At 28.3% G+C, this 19476-nt stretch overlaps 1 protein-coding gene and 1 long non-coding RNA gene across 2 annotated transcripts; one reads left to right on the forward strand and one right to left on the reverse strand.

Moving 5' to 3' along the window:
* The first annotated feature begins 1247 nt into the window (after window positions 1-1247).
* LOC136968809 (uncharacterized) lies at window positions 1248-2032 on the forward strand. Its single transcript, XR_010879700.1, has 4 exons — window positions 1248-1564; window positions 1642-1710; window positions 1772-1861; window positions 1939-2032. It is a non-coding gene; the product is annotated as an uncharacterized lncRNA (long non-coding RNA).
* Window positions 2033-14048: 12016 nt separating this feature from the next.
* LOC136968798 (uncharacterized protein F54H12.2-like) lies at window positions 14049-15335 on the reverse strand. The gene has a single exon (XM_067262833.1). The coding sequence runs from the start codon at window positions 15333-15335 to the stop codon at window positions 14049-14051; it is 1287 nt and encodes a 428-aa protein (XP_067118934.1).
* Between the last annotated feature and the right edge of the window lie 4141 nt (window positions 15336-19476).

The raw sequence follows: 19476 nt of genomic DNA on the forward strand, positions 1-19476 counted from the left end.
ATTTTTCTGCACTGACAACATTTGGAATGAAAGCGATCATGTTATTGTCATATAAATTCAACATGTCACTTTTTATTAATGTTTACATTATTAATGGGTAATGCATATATTAGCATATATAGTCAACATTATCAGTTATTTGTAAATCATTTATTAAGAATTTTACCCATTAAAATTTAAATTGTTGAAATAATGAAATGACTTGTTAATTTTTTAACAGACTTAAAAAAAAGAAAATCTACATAAATAAATTATTTACGAAATTTTTCTTTTTATGTAACTGTGTTAAAAATTAACATTTCATCTCATTATTTCAACAATTTAAACTTTTAACTTATTACAGTAACTGAGATATACTAACACTTTCAGAATTATAATATCATGTTCGTGTCATTACACCGCTCCACCTTTTAATCAATTAACCAATCAATAAAGTCTGCACTTAGCTAATTAATTTTTCTTTCTATTCAGAGAAATTAGCTCATAAAATTAAACTTTTATATCATCCATTATCAATAATGGAATCGTAGTATTTTTAGAGTTAATGGCATTATATAACAAGCGTTTCTAATCAGAGCATCATTTTGCTTCGTCAAGTTGTGGATTCAAATAAAACATGAACCCGAATTTACAAGAAGGAACATGTATGAGCTGTTTCCTTAGTCCTTGTTGGACGACTGCCCTCATATTTGGGATAGATCCGTTCGAATCTTGCAATTGCCAAAACAGAATTACAATATGTAAAAATTCAAAATTCAAGGATATATACGTTCGAATAGTCGAATTTTCTTTATGGGAACGTGCAATTCTTCTCAGTTGGCAAACAATACCGGGTTTGGATGAATATGCAATTTGCAACGGGGAATTTGATGTATTCAAAACTGATTCCACGTTGTTCAAATTGTTACATTATTTTCTATTTATCTTTTATTGTATTGTTTTCAGATACATGAGAAGAACCAAACTGGTTTTGATACACGCATTAAAGAACGAGAATTTCCGTAGCGAAATTAAGAATAATTACAACTTATTGAGAAAAATTGTCCTGATCGTATCTATAATTATAATAATAGATATTATCTTACATGTAATACTTGTGATTTTTGATATTTATCCTTACATAGAAAAAAAACAAAAATTTCATGGGGAAGCTCTTTTCTGTAGTATCCAAATTTGCGTAGCTTTAAGTTATTTAATAGGAGGAGTCGGTTTTACTTTATTAATACTGGCTTTGATAATCGTCACCACTCAGCAAGAGTTTGAACAATTATCTCGAGAACTGTTTTTAATTAATAGAATCGGTTCAGATTTACAGGAAAAGATAAACGATTTAATGTTGCATCACAAAGAGCTTTGGCTTTTCGTGCAACAACTCAATACCGAGTACAATTTAGTATGTGTAATTATCTATTTCGCTATTCTTTGGTGCACAAGTTATTTCTACTACGCATTTTTATTTTTGGAATCTTATTATTACATTAAATTTTTAAGATTTTTACTCGTGGTAATATTCACGTGTATTTGCATAATAACTGGATGTCTGCTGTGCTCGCTTGCATTTACGGTAATTACATTTTATATACACGAGTGACACGTTTTTTTAAAATTATTTTATTTTTATACTGTTTTTCTCTGCTGCAGATGAAAAACACGTTTCAAGACGTCAGACGATTTGCGGGATGCGATATTGGACTGAAAAGAAAACTAAAGGTATGTGTTTTTATGATTATTTAATAAATAATTTCTTTATATTTTCTATTCGTACTTTCAGATTTTGGATTTTATGAAAAGATTTGGAAAAGTCTCCCTGTCTATTACAATAGGCGGATTTTTAGTTGTAGATAAGACAATTGTTTTCAAGGTTGCTTTTGCCTTTAATATTTTCTTTGATAACTTTTTTCTAAACGGATTTGATAACGATTTTGTTTTATATTTCAGATGGCAAGTACACTGCATTCCATTTTTTCCGGCTTCTTAAAACTAAAAAGAATTTCAAATAAGAAACAAAACTGTGAACAGAATTTTGAATTCAACTACAAGAAGGCAACTTAAACCTTTAACATTAGCAGTTATTACTCGTGCAATACAGCTGTTCTACATGATGGTTTCGCTCTAACGTATTCTAGAATTTGTAAATTCCATAATTTTCTATTCAATTAAGCATGTGTGTTATCTGACATTTGTCTTCGGTTTTAGAATATTGAAATATTCTAATTTTAGTTGTTTTATTCGTCAGGTTTAATGAAAACTGGCTGCAATGTTTTTTTCTTTTAGTTTTCCTATTAATTAACCAGTTGTCTTTGTTGTTGCTTTTATATTTTAGCCTTTACGATTGTCTTTGTGTTTTGTCTTTATAGTTTAAAATTTGAATTTAGTAATGTTTATCTAAATATATATAGGTAGGTGTTATTAAACAATATAACTTACAATCCTGAATACAAGTAATGATCATTGAGCAAGCGAATTAAGTGAAGCAATCATTTGTAGGTGGAGGAAAGAAAATAAAATTATGCTAATTAGCGAAATTTTTGGCGCAATTTCTCAGAAAATCGATTTAGAAATGTGTAGACGAGAAGAGAAGAACAGTGTAATTTTTGATTTATAATATTGCAATACCAATGTTACAGCATTTTATTATATAGCTTAGTTTTATAAAATTTTTACCAAAGTTCTTTCTATATGCACAAGTAGTTTAATATAATTCGTCTGCTTATCTTGTTCCTGCAACCTTCTATTGTCGTTAGTCTAATTTTGAATTTTCTTTACACTTTAATTATTTATCACTTCATAATTACGTGTTATAGAAGTAAGCGTATTTGTTTTATTGGTACCAAAACGCCAAAAAAATTAAAAGCAAAAGTCTGGAACAGGCTCTGAATTCAGTTTCGCATGACCTGCTTGTACAAGCAGCTGCTAAGCAGTTTGAGATTGCCTGTTCGAAGATTCGATTTCGGCTACAGAACACTGAATGCAAGGAAACTGGACTTAAAACCTGGCAGATTATTGAAGAAGAGAAACTACAATTAATCAAGAAGTTCAACACATGTCTGGCGAAAGCAACACAGGTGTTTGAACTCTTCAGTGAAAGTATGGCGTTCGTGAAGCCTGTAATAATTTATTAATTAAAAACTTTTCAAGAATCCTCTTTAAACCAACCTTTCATGGAATGGTTAAATGAAATCGTTTCACAAAAAATATGCTACTTTAACTCAATAACGCAAAAACAAGGTACTTATGGTGTTCATAAGTCAAATTGTGACCAATTTATTTGAAATTGCAAACGGTTTTTTTAAAACCTCAGCTTGGTGTTGATTTCTAGCTTATTTTCACATTCTCTTTTCATAAAAAAGTTCCATTTCTGACACATTTTTGAAACTCAAACTTTTCGAAACTTATCGCAAATAATCTTCAGCAGAATCAAATTTTAATCAGTTTCTTCATTGTGGAAAACAATTAATACATTTTTGTGTCAACAAAAAATGGGGTAGAACGTATATTCATGTATATGTATTTGGTTAATGTTACCTTAAATTCCGAGATGGCGGCGGTGGGAATTCTTCCCTATCTTGGCGACTGCAACGAGGAAAAATTTTTTCCCTAGAGTCGTGACGTCGATGCCGTTGAGAATTTTTCCCCGTTCGGTTTCAACCCCGAGTTCGACGTTGCCAAGTATCCTGTAACCTCGAAACGGCGACGGTCGTGTGTAAATTTGCGACGGTAGAGGGAGCCTTTTTGTGACGTCATGCGAGAGTAATATCGGCGGGAAATTCGTAGTGGTGTTACGAACGAATATGCAAATGCTCGATCTGTGACATGATTTCTGTTCATTTCAATGCAATTTTATGCAAATCGACTAGTTTCCAGTTGGAATTGTTTACTGCAGTGTTGCGACGAATTGCGTATTGGAATAATTGCTGTGGTTTTTTTCTGGTTACGATATTTCATTTTTTTTCCCTCACCACCTCCCCGCGTTTAGTTTATTGCCGATTATTCGATAATGAGTAGTTTTGCCGATTTGAGTTTCAACGACGAATTTCGGTCGAGTTGCACCACCAGTGATTTCTACAAGTCAATGGGAGATGACTTTTTGGAGCTATGTTTGCCTCCCCGTATCGATAACGCATTGAAATTTCCGAAATTTGCTGTAATAGTAGGCATACAGCCGACCGAGTCCGTTTGCATTCCGTGCAATTCTAAATGCAAACTATATCATCGGAGTAATAGAGAAAGCTGTTTCTTGCGATGTAGTAAGTGCGGAACGAAGACTTCTGCTTTTGGAGGAACATTTAAAAGTAAATTTGGCCACATTTCTTGGGGTTGCATTCTGTCGTTTATATGGCCAAGTAGTAATAAATCGAACAGAGGGAAACGCCAATCGACCAATAAAAGAGCAGCCGAATCGAAAAGAACAGGGAAGAAAAGAGCCGCACTAAGAGAAAAGGAAAGTATCCAAGCTGGCAAACCGAAAAAAGAATGGATCGGAAAGGGAAAAAAAAGTAGGAAAAAGTAGGCAACCCCCATCGAAAAGTAAGTAAAAAAAATTCTTTTTTTTTTCTTTCGGTTATTTCGGTTAACGTCCGCGAAGTCTGCAGAGAAATTCAAGATGGCGGCCGGAAACGCGGCCATCTAGAATCGAGGGAAAAATTTTTTCCCCGTTGCAGTCTCCAACGCAGGGAAAAATTTCCCCCACCGCCATCTCGGAACCTAGGGTAACATTAACCATGTAAGTAGTAGTGATTTGAGTAGCACTGATCACAAAATTAATTTTCTAATCACAAATTTGAATGAAATTAATTTTATTTTAACTTTAAAACAAAGTTTCTGTATTAATTATTAAATGTTTTTACAAATTTGAATTAATTTTATTTTAACATTAATGCAAAGTTTTTGTATTAATTATTAAATGTTTTAATATCTGAGAAAATTAAAACATGACAATTGTATGAAATAATATAACACCAAACAAAATTATTTTTTGAAATTTTTTTATTTTATTTAAGCTTTTCCAGTTTTTTCATTTACTTTATCTAAAACATGACACATTTCTGCAAGTAAGTGGAGTAATAAATTTTCGTGATTGTTGACAATATATTCGCGGTCTATTTTCTGATATTTTAAGATGTAATACCAAGAAAGTTCATTTTGGAAGTCGTCTATAAATTGCTGGTCAAGTATTTGGTAACGAGAAACATAATTCCAGTTTAGATAATCTTTTAATATGCGTAAAGTCATAGTTTTTAATCGTTGGTATTTTAAAATTTTTTTTATATCAAACTTATGTATGTATCGCCTAATAAAATTATCTGAAAGAATTTGAAATTCAGCGACTTTATTCCAATCAAGATATTGTGAAAAGTTGGTTAAGAATGATTCATCTAACACCTGATATTCGCAAATTAAATCCCATTTTGCATATTTAATATGTTTTTCAATAAATGAAGTAGAGAATATATAGTTTTTCCATAGGATTTCCCAATTTAACTTATCAGCGAATTCAGAAATGAATGTGAGAGATAAATCGTTTCGTTGACTGATGATATCCCAGTCAATATAATTTCTTAAATGACGAATATTATTTTCTTCTAATGGTGAAAATGATGAATCCCCCCAATCAATTAGCAGTTGAGTATTGTCTATAAAGAAACAAAATTGTTTTTTTGTTAAGAAATATTTATTTAATTAATTACATAATACGATACATTATTCATATTAATAACATTTTATTATATGGATATCACAATAGAATACATTATTATTCAAATTGAATACATATTTAAATGGATAACATTATTCAAATTGAGTACATATATTAGCAGATACAAAATTATTTATTACATTTCATACAGTCACATCTTGTAAAATATTTGTCATATATTGGTAATGTTATTTTATCATTTATTACAAAAAATTTACATTCATATGTTTTATTCTTAGACAGTTTTAATGATGCTGCTTTATTACATGCTTGCTTTAAACATACATAAGTTTTATTACAAACACTATGTATTACATAACTATGTTTTCGTTTACCTACTATTAAAAATCCGTATTGTGGAGATGATGATGATGATATCCAAAAATCTGTAAGAATCAAGAGTAGAAGCTGTAATGACCGAACGATACCACATCTATTCCATTATCTTGAATGAATTTTTTATCATAAAATGGAGAAAGCGAAATTTTGTTCTGCAGGTATGTTGTTACTACATGATTTTTGCTTTTAATTCCATATTGTTGATGTCTTAATAGCTCTGTGTTGAATAAAACTTCTTTATATTTATCGTGATTAAATGTTTTTATAACAGATTTTTTAATACCTTTAGCGGTTTTTTTATTTTGTTTATCAAAAATATAAGAATACATCTTTGGTTTTAAAGAACAAAATTCAATTATTGGTTTCGAAAGTGTTTCATCTTTAAAATATCCTAATTTATTTTTGTTCATTTCATTATATAATTTGTGAGTTTTAGGATAGTTACTAAAATCAAAAATATCAGGGAATGATTTAAAATCCTCATAAATATCTTTTGTATAAATTTGAAGTGTTAATGAATCTGTGTCGGTATATAATAAATGTACGTTTTCACCATATCTGTTTTTAAATACTTTATAAAATGTTTCATACATATGTAATTTGCTTAATTCTAATACACAAAAACCTATATAAATAGGTTTGTCTAAGCATAAATTAGGTTTCTTCATTTTAAAAATTGTAAGATTATCATTTATAATTTGAAATTGTTCTACAGACGGTTTAGATAGATATCGGCGATATTGATTTAATGTTGTAGCTGCTTTTAAGTTAATACGCTTTCTTACATTTTGACATGTTTTTCCAAAAAAACTATTATTCATTAATTTAAAAAATGATTTGTCAAAATCATTAGTTGATTCTTGTCTTTTTTTATTATTAAAATATATATATTTTTTAAGCCATGCACTTTGACAAAATGCCAATACTCTATGAATTTTAGTTACTATCAGGCCCTCTTCTAGATAAAATTTTAAATTTCTATAATGAACCACATAGTTTGTTTTATCAAAAAGAGTAGGAATTAATTTTTTACTATTAGTATATTTTAAATTTAATTTATCTAGTACTGTTTTTTGATAATTAGATAATAAATCATACGGAATGGCAGTGTGTTCAACAGCTAGCGGCAAATTATCGTGTCGGTCATGAATATATTCGGGATATTTTAAATCAACTTCTAAGATATATCCTATGCTATTTTCATCAGATATATTAGTTATGTCTAAAGCATCTATTTCATCTTTGTGAAGCCATCTAAAATTATTTACGGGTAAGTATGCGCTCATTACAAACCCATAAAGATTATTTGCATCTATTGACAGAATATAATTATGAGGTTGATTTTTATCATATGTTTCGGGTATTAATGGATTATTAGCTTGCGCAAATCTTTTCCCTGCTAAACTTACTCCCCCCCTCATTCCACTTTCAATAAATAAATACATATCAAGATCATTAAATAATTCTAATTCAATTTTTGTCATTTTTAAACCACAATTCCATGTTAAATCAGGTGTTGTTATAAAATATACAGGATCTAAATTATAATATGTTAAACTTAATTTTCTAAAATTTTGGAATATATCTGCTAATAATATGGTATCAACATATTGATATAATTTTAAATAGTCCCTGAAAGTTTCACAGCGAAATTTTTTCCAAACTAATTGAGCATGATTATAATCATCATCTGTAATATTTTCTCCTGATAATTCGTTATAAAAACATTTTTTTGGGGGTAGCTGTATTTCATCTAATATTTCTTTGTTTTTAAAATAGGAATATGGAAAAATTCCTTTTCTTTTTAATAATTCTCTATATTTGTAATGACGAAAAAAATGATTAAAAATTGGAAAATTATAATTCGCATTTTTTAAATTATCGGTTAAAACAGAGAGAGAAGAATTTAAAAATTGATAACTGTCAATAAATTTAAAATAATCTAATGAAAATGTCGTAAATTTTTCTGAATTTATTGGAATAATACTAATTTTTGAAAATAATTTAGAAGGTATATTTTTAAAAATTAAATGCGAATCATAACCAGAAAAATTGTGCAATATAATTGGAATAAACGGTTTTAGTCTATAATTTAAATTGCATTTATTATGAGCCCACCCTCGAAAACAGCCTGTTTGATGATCGTGGTCCATTACACGGATATCATCATCATCAAATTTTTCATTACAAATATGACATAAATGTCTTGAATTATTAGTAACAGTATTTAAATTAATTTCAACATTATGACTTATTTTACTTAACAAATTATTCAATTGGTTTTGAATATCAATTAAAAAATTATTAACAGCATTATCACCACAATAAAAATTAGCATATATTATTTTATCCTCATTTTCAATAATTATAATCGAATAACATATAGGTTTATGAATTTCAACGATTTTAGTAAAACTTTCTTTAGGATTTATTTCATTAGAAGAAACCTTTTCCAAAATTGATTCAAAATCTGCAAATATGCAGATTGGGTGAAATAATGATTTTTCATGAGAATGAAATTTGGTGATTGCTTCTTTTCCTTTCGGGGTGGATACTTTTTGATATTTATGATTAGAACAAAATTTGAGATGCTCATTTAAAGTACATTCTCTTTCAAAACCATTTAAACATCTTTTGCAAAATTTTCTTGGCAAAAATTTCTCAGACATTAGTCTATTAAAATTTCTAATTAAAAAATAATGAGATTTATATAATAACAAATTTATTTCTTTTTCAAATTGAAATTTGGTTATATAAATCGGATAAATTAGTTTGTTTTCGTATCCATATACATTAATATTTAAACAATTATTTTTTTCAAATATCGGAATATTTTTAACATTTACAGGAAATTTTAAACTATTTATATTTAAATATTTTAAATATTTCCTATACAAATATATAGAATTTTTGTTGGTATTAACTGTTGGATACAGATTAGCAATTATACAATATAAAAAACATTGATTGTCTGAACATTTTATATTTAACACACAACGTTTATTAACTATATGTTTTGGAAGAATAATATTACCACATCCTCCAATTTCATTTTTGTATATTCCTATATGAACATCTATAAATATAATTTCTTTCAGTATCCACCCTGATCCATATTTTATAAACTCATCAATATAGTTTAAAATTGTATCAAATGCATTCATTAATTTTTCATTAATCATATATGAGGATAAAATATGCTCAACACGACTAGAAAAATAAACATCTTGATATTCTATAATATCATCTTCTTTATATTTTATAAATTTAGTTTTTAAATTTATTAAAAATTTTCTTCTACAAACGAAATTATCATTAGCTAAAATATTATAAATACTAGATGTTATTTTTCCAAAAAAGACAGATGGATCACTATTTTCTAAAATAAGAGCACGATAAGTTTTAGCATAACCTCTAAAAGCTTTTTTCCTTAACACGTTGACTGCCACGTGACTTTTTAGGATTCTGTTGTAAAACGCCAACTTAATTTAATTATATTATATTATTAAAAACTCTAATCAGAGTATATAGTAATAATCAAATAGCATATAAAATGTGTTTTTCTTAAAATAAAGGTATTACGAATTATCTCGTAGTTGGCTTATGTAACAGAAAGCTCTTCGCTAAAGCCAAACTACGAGTTAATTCGTGCACAGACACGATTCGTCCTGTCACTTCGCTACAGCCAATCGGAGATGTGCGTCTAAATTCATTAGTAATAAATCGGATATAGAGGCGAGCACATCACATTTACGTCTTTTTTGAGAGTGTTATTTTTTATTTATTTTTATAATCAAATTATAAATATCCCAAAATGGATAAGAAAAGACCACTGACTAAAAAACAACTTGATTACTACACTAATCTAAGTGATTCAGAATCTGACAAAATTTTTGGTGAGGATGGGGGAGTTTATTTGGCAGCGAAATGGTCCTGTTACTGTATGTAAATGGAAAGACAAACGAGAAGTCCTTACCATTTCAAACATGCACGTTGTTGAAATGGTAGAGGTGTTCAATCGCAATGGAAAATGTTCGACGAAACCGAATATAATTCGAGATTATAATCATGGAACGTCTGGCATTGACGATCAGATCAAATGCTATCGTACTACACAGCTCTAAGAAAGACTATTAGATGGCTCAAAAAGGTTGCATTACATATTATAGAAATATATATACATAATGCACACAAACTCTTTCAAAAAGCAACTTCTTCTAAAATAAAACTTATGCTTCTCTATAAGCTAACTTATGCTTCTCTTTTTCTCTAAAATAAAACTTATGCTTCTCATTATGACGAATGCTTCTCTAAACTAAAAGTTTAGAGAAGCATTCGTCAAAGCGTTGATTGGAGAAGAGATTCAACCAGTTTCAAAAAAAATTAAATTGCAGAAGCTTCACTATTTACAGAGTATCCCATCTACTCAGAAAAAACAACATCCGACAAAGCCATGTCGAATTTGTACCAAAGCTAAAAAACGCCGAGAAACGCGTTATTTCTGTCCAATCTGTCTTGAGAAGCCAGCCCTTTGCGTAGAAGATTGTTTTAAAAATTATCACAAACTATAAAAATATCGTTTTGCTTTTGATTTTGAATAAACATTTTATAATATTTTCTGTTCGTTTAAATTTATATTTTTGTTTTATAAATTATCACAAACAATAAAAATATTGTTTTGCTTTTGATTTTGAATAAACTTTTTATGATTATATTTTCTGTTCATTAATTAATAAATGTTCTGTTCATGTAAGCCAAACTTGATTTTTTGTTCTTGCCCCTGAAGCTATCTATTCATATTTACACTGATATACTACGAATTACATCGTAGCTGCACAAATATGGCAAGGAAACAAACTACGATATAACTCGTAGGTGGCGTCCTAGGCAGAAACGGTAACTACGAGTCATCTCGTAGATGGCAGTCAACGTGTTAATCCATAAAAGACATATTTTAAACATTTACACATTTGTCTAAATGTTCGTTCATTGCATCAAAAGCTTTTTTATAAAATTTAAAGTCGTTAATATTAATATTATATTTGTTAGGTGGATAGTTCCCTTTTGTTTTTGTTAAAGAAACATATGTGTTAGAATGGAATTCTACCACCTCCATGAATTGATTTTCACATATTTTGATGTTAAACTTGCTAATTTTTGAAGATTTACCTTTATCTAGAGTTAGGTCTAACCCGAACTTTTGGTCTAAGGCAAGCTTTTGCTTTTTCAACTCCTGATCTTCTATGTTTTTAGGTTTTGGTCCTCTTTTTTTACCAACAGTCTGATTCACATTAAAATCATAATCACATTCTAAAATTAATATTATATTTATTGAATTATTTTAAGTAAAAATAGTTAAAAAATAAAATAAAATACTTACCTCCTGAAGACATTTTTCTTAGATGTATAAGAGATTCTTGCAAAAGAAGTTCTCAGAGATGTATTGAGCTAGTATCTCACCACTGTATTGAGCTAGTATCTCACCACTGTATTGGGCTAGTATCTCAGCACTGTATTGAGGGTGTCTCTTATATGCAGTATTTATACTATTGCTGGATGCAAAAATAACACATAACAGGATGTCTGTTAATAATTTTAGAATAACATGATGTCTATTAATATTCTTCAACTGCACTTTGAAAAACAGGATACTTAAAAATGAATCGAAAACAGTAGTGTGTATTAATATTTTAAGAATTTACTTCAAAAACAGGATATTTTAAAAATGAAAATAGCACTGTCTATTAATATTTCAAGAATATACTTCAAAAACAGGATATTTCAAGAATATACTTCAAAAAACAGGATATTTTAAAAATGAATCGAAAATAGCACTGTCTATTAATATTCAAGAATTACTTCAAAAACAGGATATTTCAAGAATGTACTTCAAAAACAGGATATTTCAAGAATGTACTTCAAAAACAGGATATTTCAAGAATATACTTCAAAAACAGGATATTTAAAAATGAATTAAAAAAACACACAGTGCCTATTAATATTTTAAGAATGTACTTCAAAAACAGGATATTTCAAGAATATACTTCAAAAACAAGATATTTAAAAATGAATTAAAAACACACAGTGCCTATTAATATTTTAAGAATGTACTTCAAAAACAGGATATTTCAAGAATATACTTCAAAAACAAGATATTTAAAAATGAATTAAAAACACACAATACCTATTAATATTTTAAGAATGTACTTCAAACAACAGGATATATAAAAATGAATACCACACCTCTGTTGAATTTAAGTATAAAAAGAGCTGTAATTTTTGTCAGAATCAAACAAGTTTTAACAATCATTCACAAACTCCAGCATTCAATACATTCTGCTAAGATGAGTTGTAAGTATATTTTCTTTTATATCTATACTTGATTTTTTTTTAATAAATATCTTGATGTAGATTCTACTATCTCAGAATTCTCCTGTGGTGAGTATTATAATAATTTATAATATATAGTTTTTTTTGTATATGTCTCTATTTAATTGATATATTTTAATATAAATTAGATTTCAACACTCAAAAATACTGGAATGGTAGGTGTTAAAATTATTTTTTTTTTATTAAAATTAATACTGTGTATTATAATATAGTTTCTAATATAGGAGTTATCATTGACTTCGAGGCATTTACAATTCGAGATGAAAATCTCCCGTTTAACACTTTATGCAGGCAAATCGGATTTGTAGCAAGACATGGAAACAATTTCGGAAAAATAGATTTTTACAATGAATTTATTAATTTTAATGATTTATCATTAAGAGATAAAAAATCTGTGAAATTTGGAAATTTTTTGCATGGACTATATTTGGCATATAAAAAACATAATTTTGGTTATTGGGAATGTTATTGTAAAGTATGCGAAATTTTATATAAATTATATAAAAAATATGATATAATTTATTATAAGGGGGGCCAAATCGAGTTTAATTTTTTAAGCCTAACTGAAGAAAAATACAACATAAAAATTTCGTCATACGACCTCGAAAAATTGGGAATTCCTAAATCCTCGAAAATTAGCATACCGTGTCCACATCATAGCAATTTTGTTGCTCACTGCTCTCTTTGTGATGTCTTCTCTTATAAATTTTATATGGATCAACATGGTAAATATATTTTTAATTATTATTATATAAAAATTAGTAAATATGATTACATTTTTTTTTTTAAATTTGTATAGGTATATAATTATTGTTATTGCTAACATTTTTAACAGGTAATTTTTTTACTAATGAATGAGAATGATAAAATAATATTATTATTATTAATTAAAGTTTTTTATTTTATACAGACTTAGAGAAGAAAATATTATCTTGTGTTTTAATATTATGTAATTTTTTTAATGAATGAGAATGATAAAATATTATCATCATCATCTTGTGTTTTAATATTATGTATTTTTTTAAATTAATGAGAATGATAAAATATTATTATTATCTTGTGTGTTAATATTATGTTTTTTTTTTTTTTTTTTTTTTGAAAGAATAAAAAGAAGTTTATATTTAAATAGTTTTATTATTTTTCATTGAAGTACAACATTGATTATACATTATTGCACTCGGATGTGCTAAGTAAAAATGATTTTTAACAAATTTCTTTACAAATTCATCGTTATAAAATTTGTCAGTTGTACTTAATTCTTTTAAACATTGATTTCTATTCATTTTATATAGAAAATACAAACAGAAATATCCGCAAGTTGTTGAATATAAACTCTGATGAACTATATTATTCCAGCAACAATTTTTAGAATTTTGTTTTATAAATTTTATAATTTTCGTTTTTGTCGGTTTCATTCCATAGCTATCATAGTAAAAACAAGTTTTTTCGGTAAAGAACACAGATACCCAATGACTCCCAGGCTTATTTTTCTCATCTAAATTAATTATAAACGATTTACGATTAGCAATGTGAACGGGTAAGTCATCAGATGCAAAAACACCTCCGAAAGTCCTTTTTATTTTCGAATCACTTGAAGCCAGTCTCCATAAAGTAATGGTATTCATTAATAGTCCACAAACACAGTTCTTGAGTGATCAATTTCTAGAGTATTATTATATTCCAGCAAACAAATAACATTCACCGTTTCTAATATTGCAGTTGAAAATTTTAATTCAATTGAGATATTTCCTTGTTGATTAACACTTATATGCGATTCTGATGCAGAATGATCGGGAGTAAGATCGAAACAATATAAAGTATAGCCATCTTTATAATCGTCGTAAGATATATTTGTAAATTTATGATGGTTAATGCATCCTATATCTTCAAATAATGATATAAAATTTCTTGCATATATTTTATTTGTATAATCAGGAGTATATGGTTTTGGGGGAATCATTTGATTGTCTTTTAATAAACATATATAATTTAAATGGTAATTTTTAAAATTAAAAGGATTGTATTTTACATTTCCATTAAATGCCGAATTTGAAACCAAACCAATTGTAATTCTATAAGGTAACTGACCGATAACAGCATTTGATATATTTGTAGACTGAATTCCACTACTTAAAGTAAAAACTTTAATATCTGTTCTGCGGAATGGCATTTTTATAATACCTGTTTGCAATGCTTTTTCTATTCCAATTTGAACTGATGAACTAACATCTACTTTATTAATTTTTAGAGATGCATTTTTAATAATGACTTTATAATCATCATTATTTGCCATTAATGCAAAATTATCTTTTGATCTTTCTAATTTAATTCGTAAATCAACATTATTAATTAACAGTTTAGGTTGATGTGATAAATCAATATGAAGTCGTCCAACTAAATCTATTAGTCTACTTTGTTTACCAATATTAAATCTTTTAGCCATTCCTTCATTATTTTCTATGGAATCCATATGTTGTGCAGTATCTTTAAAAAATAATGCACTCGTTAAAAAGGATTCTTGTGCTTCTTTTGAGTAAAATAATAAGGCCTCCAAAATTGCTCTGTAGGGATAATTAACCTGTGAAATTACTTGTTTGTCGTTTAGAAAAACACTGCATTGAGAGAACAAACTATTTAAAAAATAATTGACAGGAGCAACTTTTTCATCTACAGCAGTATCTGTTCCATTTTTCTTTACAATTTTTGCTTGAACATGTAGATAAATTGAATGTAGATCGATATAATTTTCACCAGAACCGGATACATAAAATTCAATTGGTGCTCGACTATCCGAAATTGTTGCGACAGGATGTACTATAACTTCTGATGTATTGTCAATAGCTAATTGAGTTGAAACTGTACTGAATAAATCCAACTCACTTTTGGTGCATGGACAAGAGTGTGGATCCATTTTCTCACTCAGTAAATATATCTTTTAGTTTTCGCCTTTTATTCTGCGACTGAATTAATCTTTTCGTTCGTTTTCTTTTTATACCAGATCCGCCTTGTACTTTTTTAATTACATCATCTTTTATTTCAGAACCAATATCTTTTAAATGTGATTTTGTAGATTCTTTGAATGATTTCCCGCTAATTACATCCGATCCAACATTTGATGCAAAGTTTAATGCTTTTCGTCCTAGATATTTTCCTACTTTACTAAGAATAGGAATTGATTTACGAAATAAATCTCCAAAAAATCCATATCCTCGTTGTATTTGCTGTCCCGCAAAATAATTCCCTGTTCCTAATTGTCGTGTGAGAGGAAATCGTAACTCAGGTCTGTATATCGTTCCTCCCGCCTGATTACAGTAATAATTTATACAATCTTTAGGATCGAGCTTCATTTTGTACTTTCAAACATGAACTAATATTAACAAATAAGACTAAGCACTATTTATAACTGCTTAAAAGATAGAACTAATAATGTTTTTCCTCCAAAAAAGACAATTTCTTTTCCACCGGCAGTTCTCAACTCGATTTCAATAGTATCAATATAATTTTTTTTCAAAGGAAAATATAAAGGTGAGGGATAAACTTTAACTATTTGATCGGTCTTTTCTCCCATAACTGGTATAACTCTTAGAAGAGGAGCTGTTATATCCCCCACATGATGAGAAGCAACAATATTTGAATAAATAAAAATTTCTGAAATTCCTGCAGACAATTCAAGTGGATATTCACTTACATATTCGCCTGCTGAAAATTTCTGTGTTTTAAATCCTAATAAATCCTTTAATTCGTTTCCAAATTCAATCGTTATATTTTTAGGAACTTTTAAAATGATTTTGTTATTAGGCAGTAATCCTAATTTAATATATTTAAAAATTCCGAGAAATTTTTCAGCTGATGAATATAATCCAATAGGAATAAAAATTTTTTCTTCTACATCGATTTCTTCAACAACTTTTTTATTTCTTTCTATTAAAATTATAAATTGATCCTTGTAAAATACGGGATTTGATAGATATTCCTTAGACCCAGTCCGCAATATTAAATTTGAAGTGTCTTGTTTAAATATAATTTCTTTCAGTGGAAAATTTAATAAATAAAGTAATTTGTGAGCACTGTCTTTTGTAACATGCAACTCGAATCCCTCCTTCACATTTATTTTTACATCTTTATAATCCTTGTCTAAAACGAATTCTACCGAGTTAGAGCCAGTTAAGGAAACTATATTATTGTTTATCCAATCGAAAAGCGTCTTTCCTTCATTTTCTTTAGCTGTAGTTAGTGGAATCGTATATGTTTTATCTTCTATTTTTTCTCTTCTAATTTTATGCTTAGTAATAGTATAATCATTGTTATGATTAGATATGTTAAACCAGTTTCTAGGAATAATAACTTCGCTCAGACCGACTACCCATTTTCCATGTAAATCAATAGCCGGACTCATTTTCACAGTGAAATTAGACTGCTTATTTTCAGGAAATAAATCCATGCTAGCATTGCTTATCAGAGTTACAAAAAAGTCAGACTGCATCATTTTGTCACCTTCTGTAATTCTTCTGTATAAAATTTTCCTTCTAAAATTTCATTATTTAAATCTTTCAATATGTACGTCGGAGGATGAGATGAAAAACGATCGTGAATAACAAATATTTCTTTTGTCCAACCTGGTAGATATCCTCGACTAAATGTTTTACGTATTTTCGAGATTCGAACAAAATCACCAATATTAAATTTAAATGTATTCCCTCCTTTTATACCATACAACTTTTCGAAAATCATGCTATGATGTAGAGGGGTAACTTCTGACGGAGACATACCGATACTTCTATGAAAACTATTATTGTAACTTTTTACAATATCAGATAATTTATCGATATATTTAAAAGACTTACGATACGTAAATAATCTATATATTTTATTCCGCAGAGTTTTATTTAATCTTTCGACAACAGCTGCTTTTGTATCAGAATGAGTAGAATAATGATTAATTTTAAATTTTTTAAAAAGATTTTTTACTAATCTATTATAAAATTCTTTTCCTTTATCAGTTTGTAAATTTTTTGGAATGTTTTTTCTAAAAATGATTTTGAAAGCTTTAAAAACTGACTGAGGTTTTTTATCTTTTATTGGTTCTACATAGCAATACTTAGTAAATACATCGATTACAGTTAGTAAGTATTTTACTCCATTATTAAATCTAGAAAATTGTTTTAATACAATTAAATCGGCTTGCCATAAGTCATTAGGATAAAAACTTTTAGTTTTTCTTCGCGAATATTTAATTCTTACAGGTTTATGAAGTGTATAAGTCAGTTGAGAAGATAGCCATTTTTTAACAACAGATTGTGGTAAATTAGATTCTTTAACTAATTTACTTACACCACCAAAAGATGCTGGAGATTTAGGATTATAGTATATCGATTTTAAAAGTTTTTCCATTCGGAATTATTCTTCCTCTTCCTCTTAGATTTTTTCCACTGGTGAAATAGTCTTGGAGAGAAAATTTCTTCGGGAGTCTCGACTGATGCTGGTTGATACTGTGTTTTTTCGGCTAATGTTGTCAAACTTTTGTTTCCAATCCACTCTTTAGGAATGTTTATTTTCTTTAAACCGTCCCAAAATTCGTTAAAACCAACAGGAACTAATGCGGTTTTTCTATTTCTCATTACATACGAAATTAAGTCTACTATATGACTTCCAAAAATAGGTTTCCCATCGGTTGTTAATTCACCTTTAGAATTCCATCCGTAATGACTTTGATTCAACTTATCAATTAAATGTGGTATATATTTTTGATATAATTGCGGTACAGATAAAATTATTTGTTTAATAAATGCATCATCGACAGCTTTTTCTTCGGGTTGAGATTCCGTTTCTTCGATTTTGTCGGATACAACAGATACTCTAACAGGTTCTTTTGGCGCATGAACTGTTCTCTGATATCTCGAAATCAATTGACTTAATAATTTGACTTTACTATCATCAGATAAATCACCAGTCTCAAGTAATTCTTCGATATTATTACCAATTCTTATTTCAGGTTTTCGATATGCCGACAACAGTTCAGGAGGGACAAGAGCCATTTGTTTCGCCATTAGATTCTTTTTCCTATTACTTTACCAATTAGTCCACCTGCCATAGACAATAACGGAGCCAGTAGAAGAGGAAGGAATCCACCAGATTGATTAACTAAAATTTTTTTCTTAGTATTTAAAGGAACATTTTTTTCACTTAATTTCCTGATAATTTTTTTATATTTTTGTAATTTACGAACATCGGCAGGTATATTTCCTCTCCGCAAATTATCGCATATTTCACACAAAACTTTAATTTGATCCGGAGTAGCTTCTTTCAATATTGCTTTTCGTTGAGAAGGAGTAGTCTTAGACAAAAGTGCTAACATATGATAATTTTTCTTTACGTTCTTCATTTTATTGGTAAGTATATCCAAAAAATACCTTGTTCGTCAGGAAAACACGAATCTCTCACAGAAAATTTCTTATTCGTTTTAGGATGAAAATCTAATAACAAATAACCGAATTCCTTTTCTGTCGCTTTTTTATATGCATCCATAAAAAAATCACATTTACCAGCAAAAGCTTGCCGTCCCAAACAACTTACTTGACTTTCATCGCGATTATTTTTAAATAATATCAAATAATGCGTGTTTAAAGTTATATCTCTCATAATTCTATTTTTTGGAAACAAATTTTGCATTATCACGATCACGCTTACATTATAATGATGAGACTCTGTTGTAAACAAAAATGCAGTTTTTGAACTGAGTTCATGCATCAAATCATCAATTATTATTAAATCCCATCCTTGCACGGATTCAGGTAAGCCATACATGAATGTAACATCTTTTTCCTCGTGAAAAAACGGTAAATATACGGAATAACACCATAGAATCTTTTTTAATGTATTTTCATAAATTTTGTTACGAATAATTTTTCTCACTAATGTTGTCTTTCCGCATTGAGAAGGTCCAACGATTATACAGTTACTAGGATGTTTGAAATACATATTAATCAAACTTATAAGCTTTAGTAAATTTATAATGCTTTGATCCACAAATTATCTCCCTAAATATTAATATA

The sequence above is a fragment of the Centruroides vittatus genome, unplaced genomic scaffold (genome assembly GCF_030686945.1).
Source record: "Centruroides vittatus isolate TY-2023 unplaced genomic scaffold, ASM3068694v2 contig_16, whole genome shotgun sequence".
NCBI lineage: Eukaryota > Metazoa > Arthropoda > Arachnida > Scorpiones > Buthidae > Centruroides > Centruroides vittatus.

Coding starts and splice junctions, on each gene's coding strand:
- LOC136968798 (XM_067262833.1), bottom strand. CDS start 15,335: ATGGATCCACACTCTTGTCCATGCACCAAAAGTGAGTTGGATTTATTC.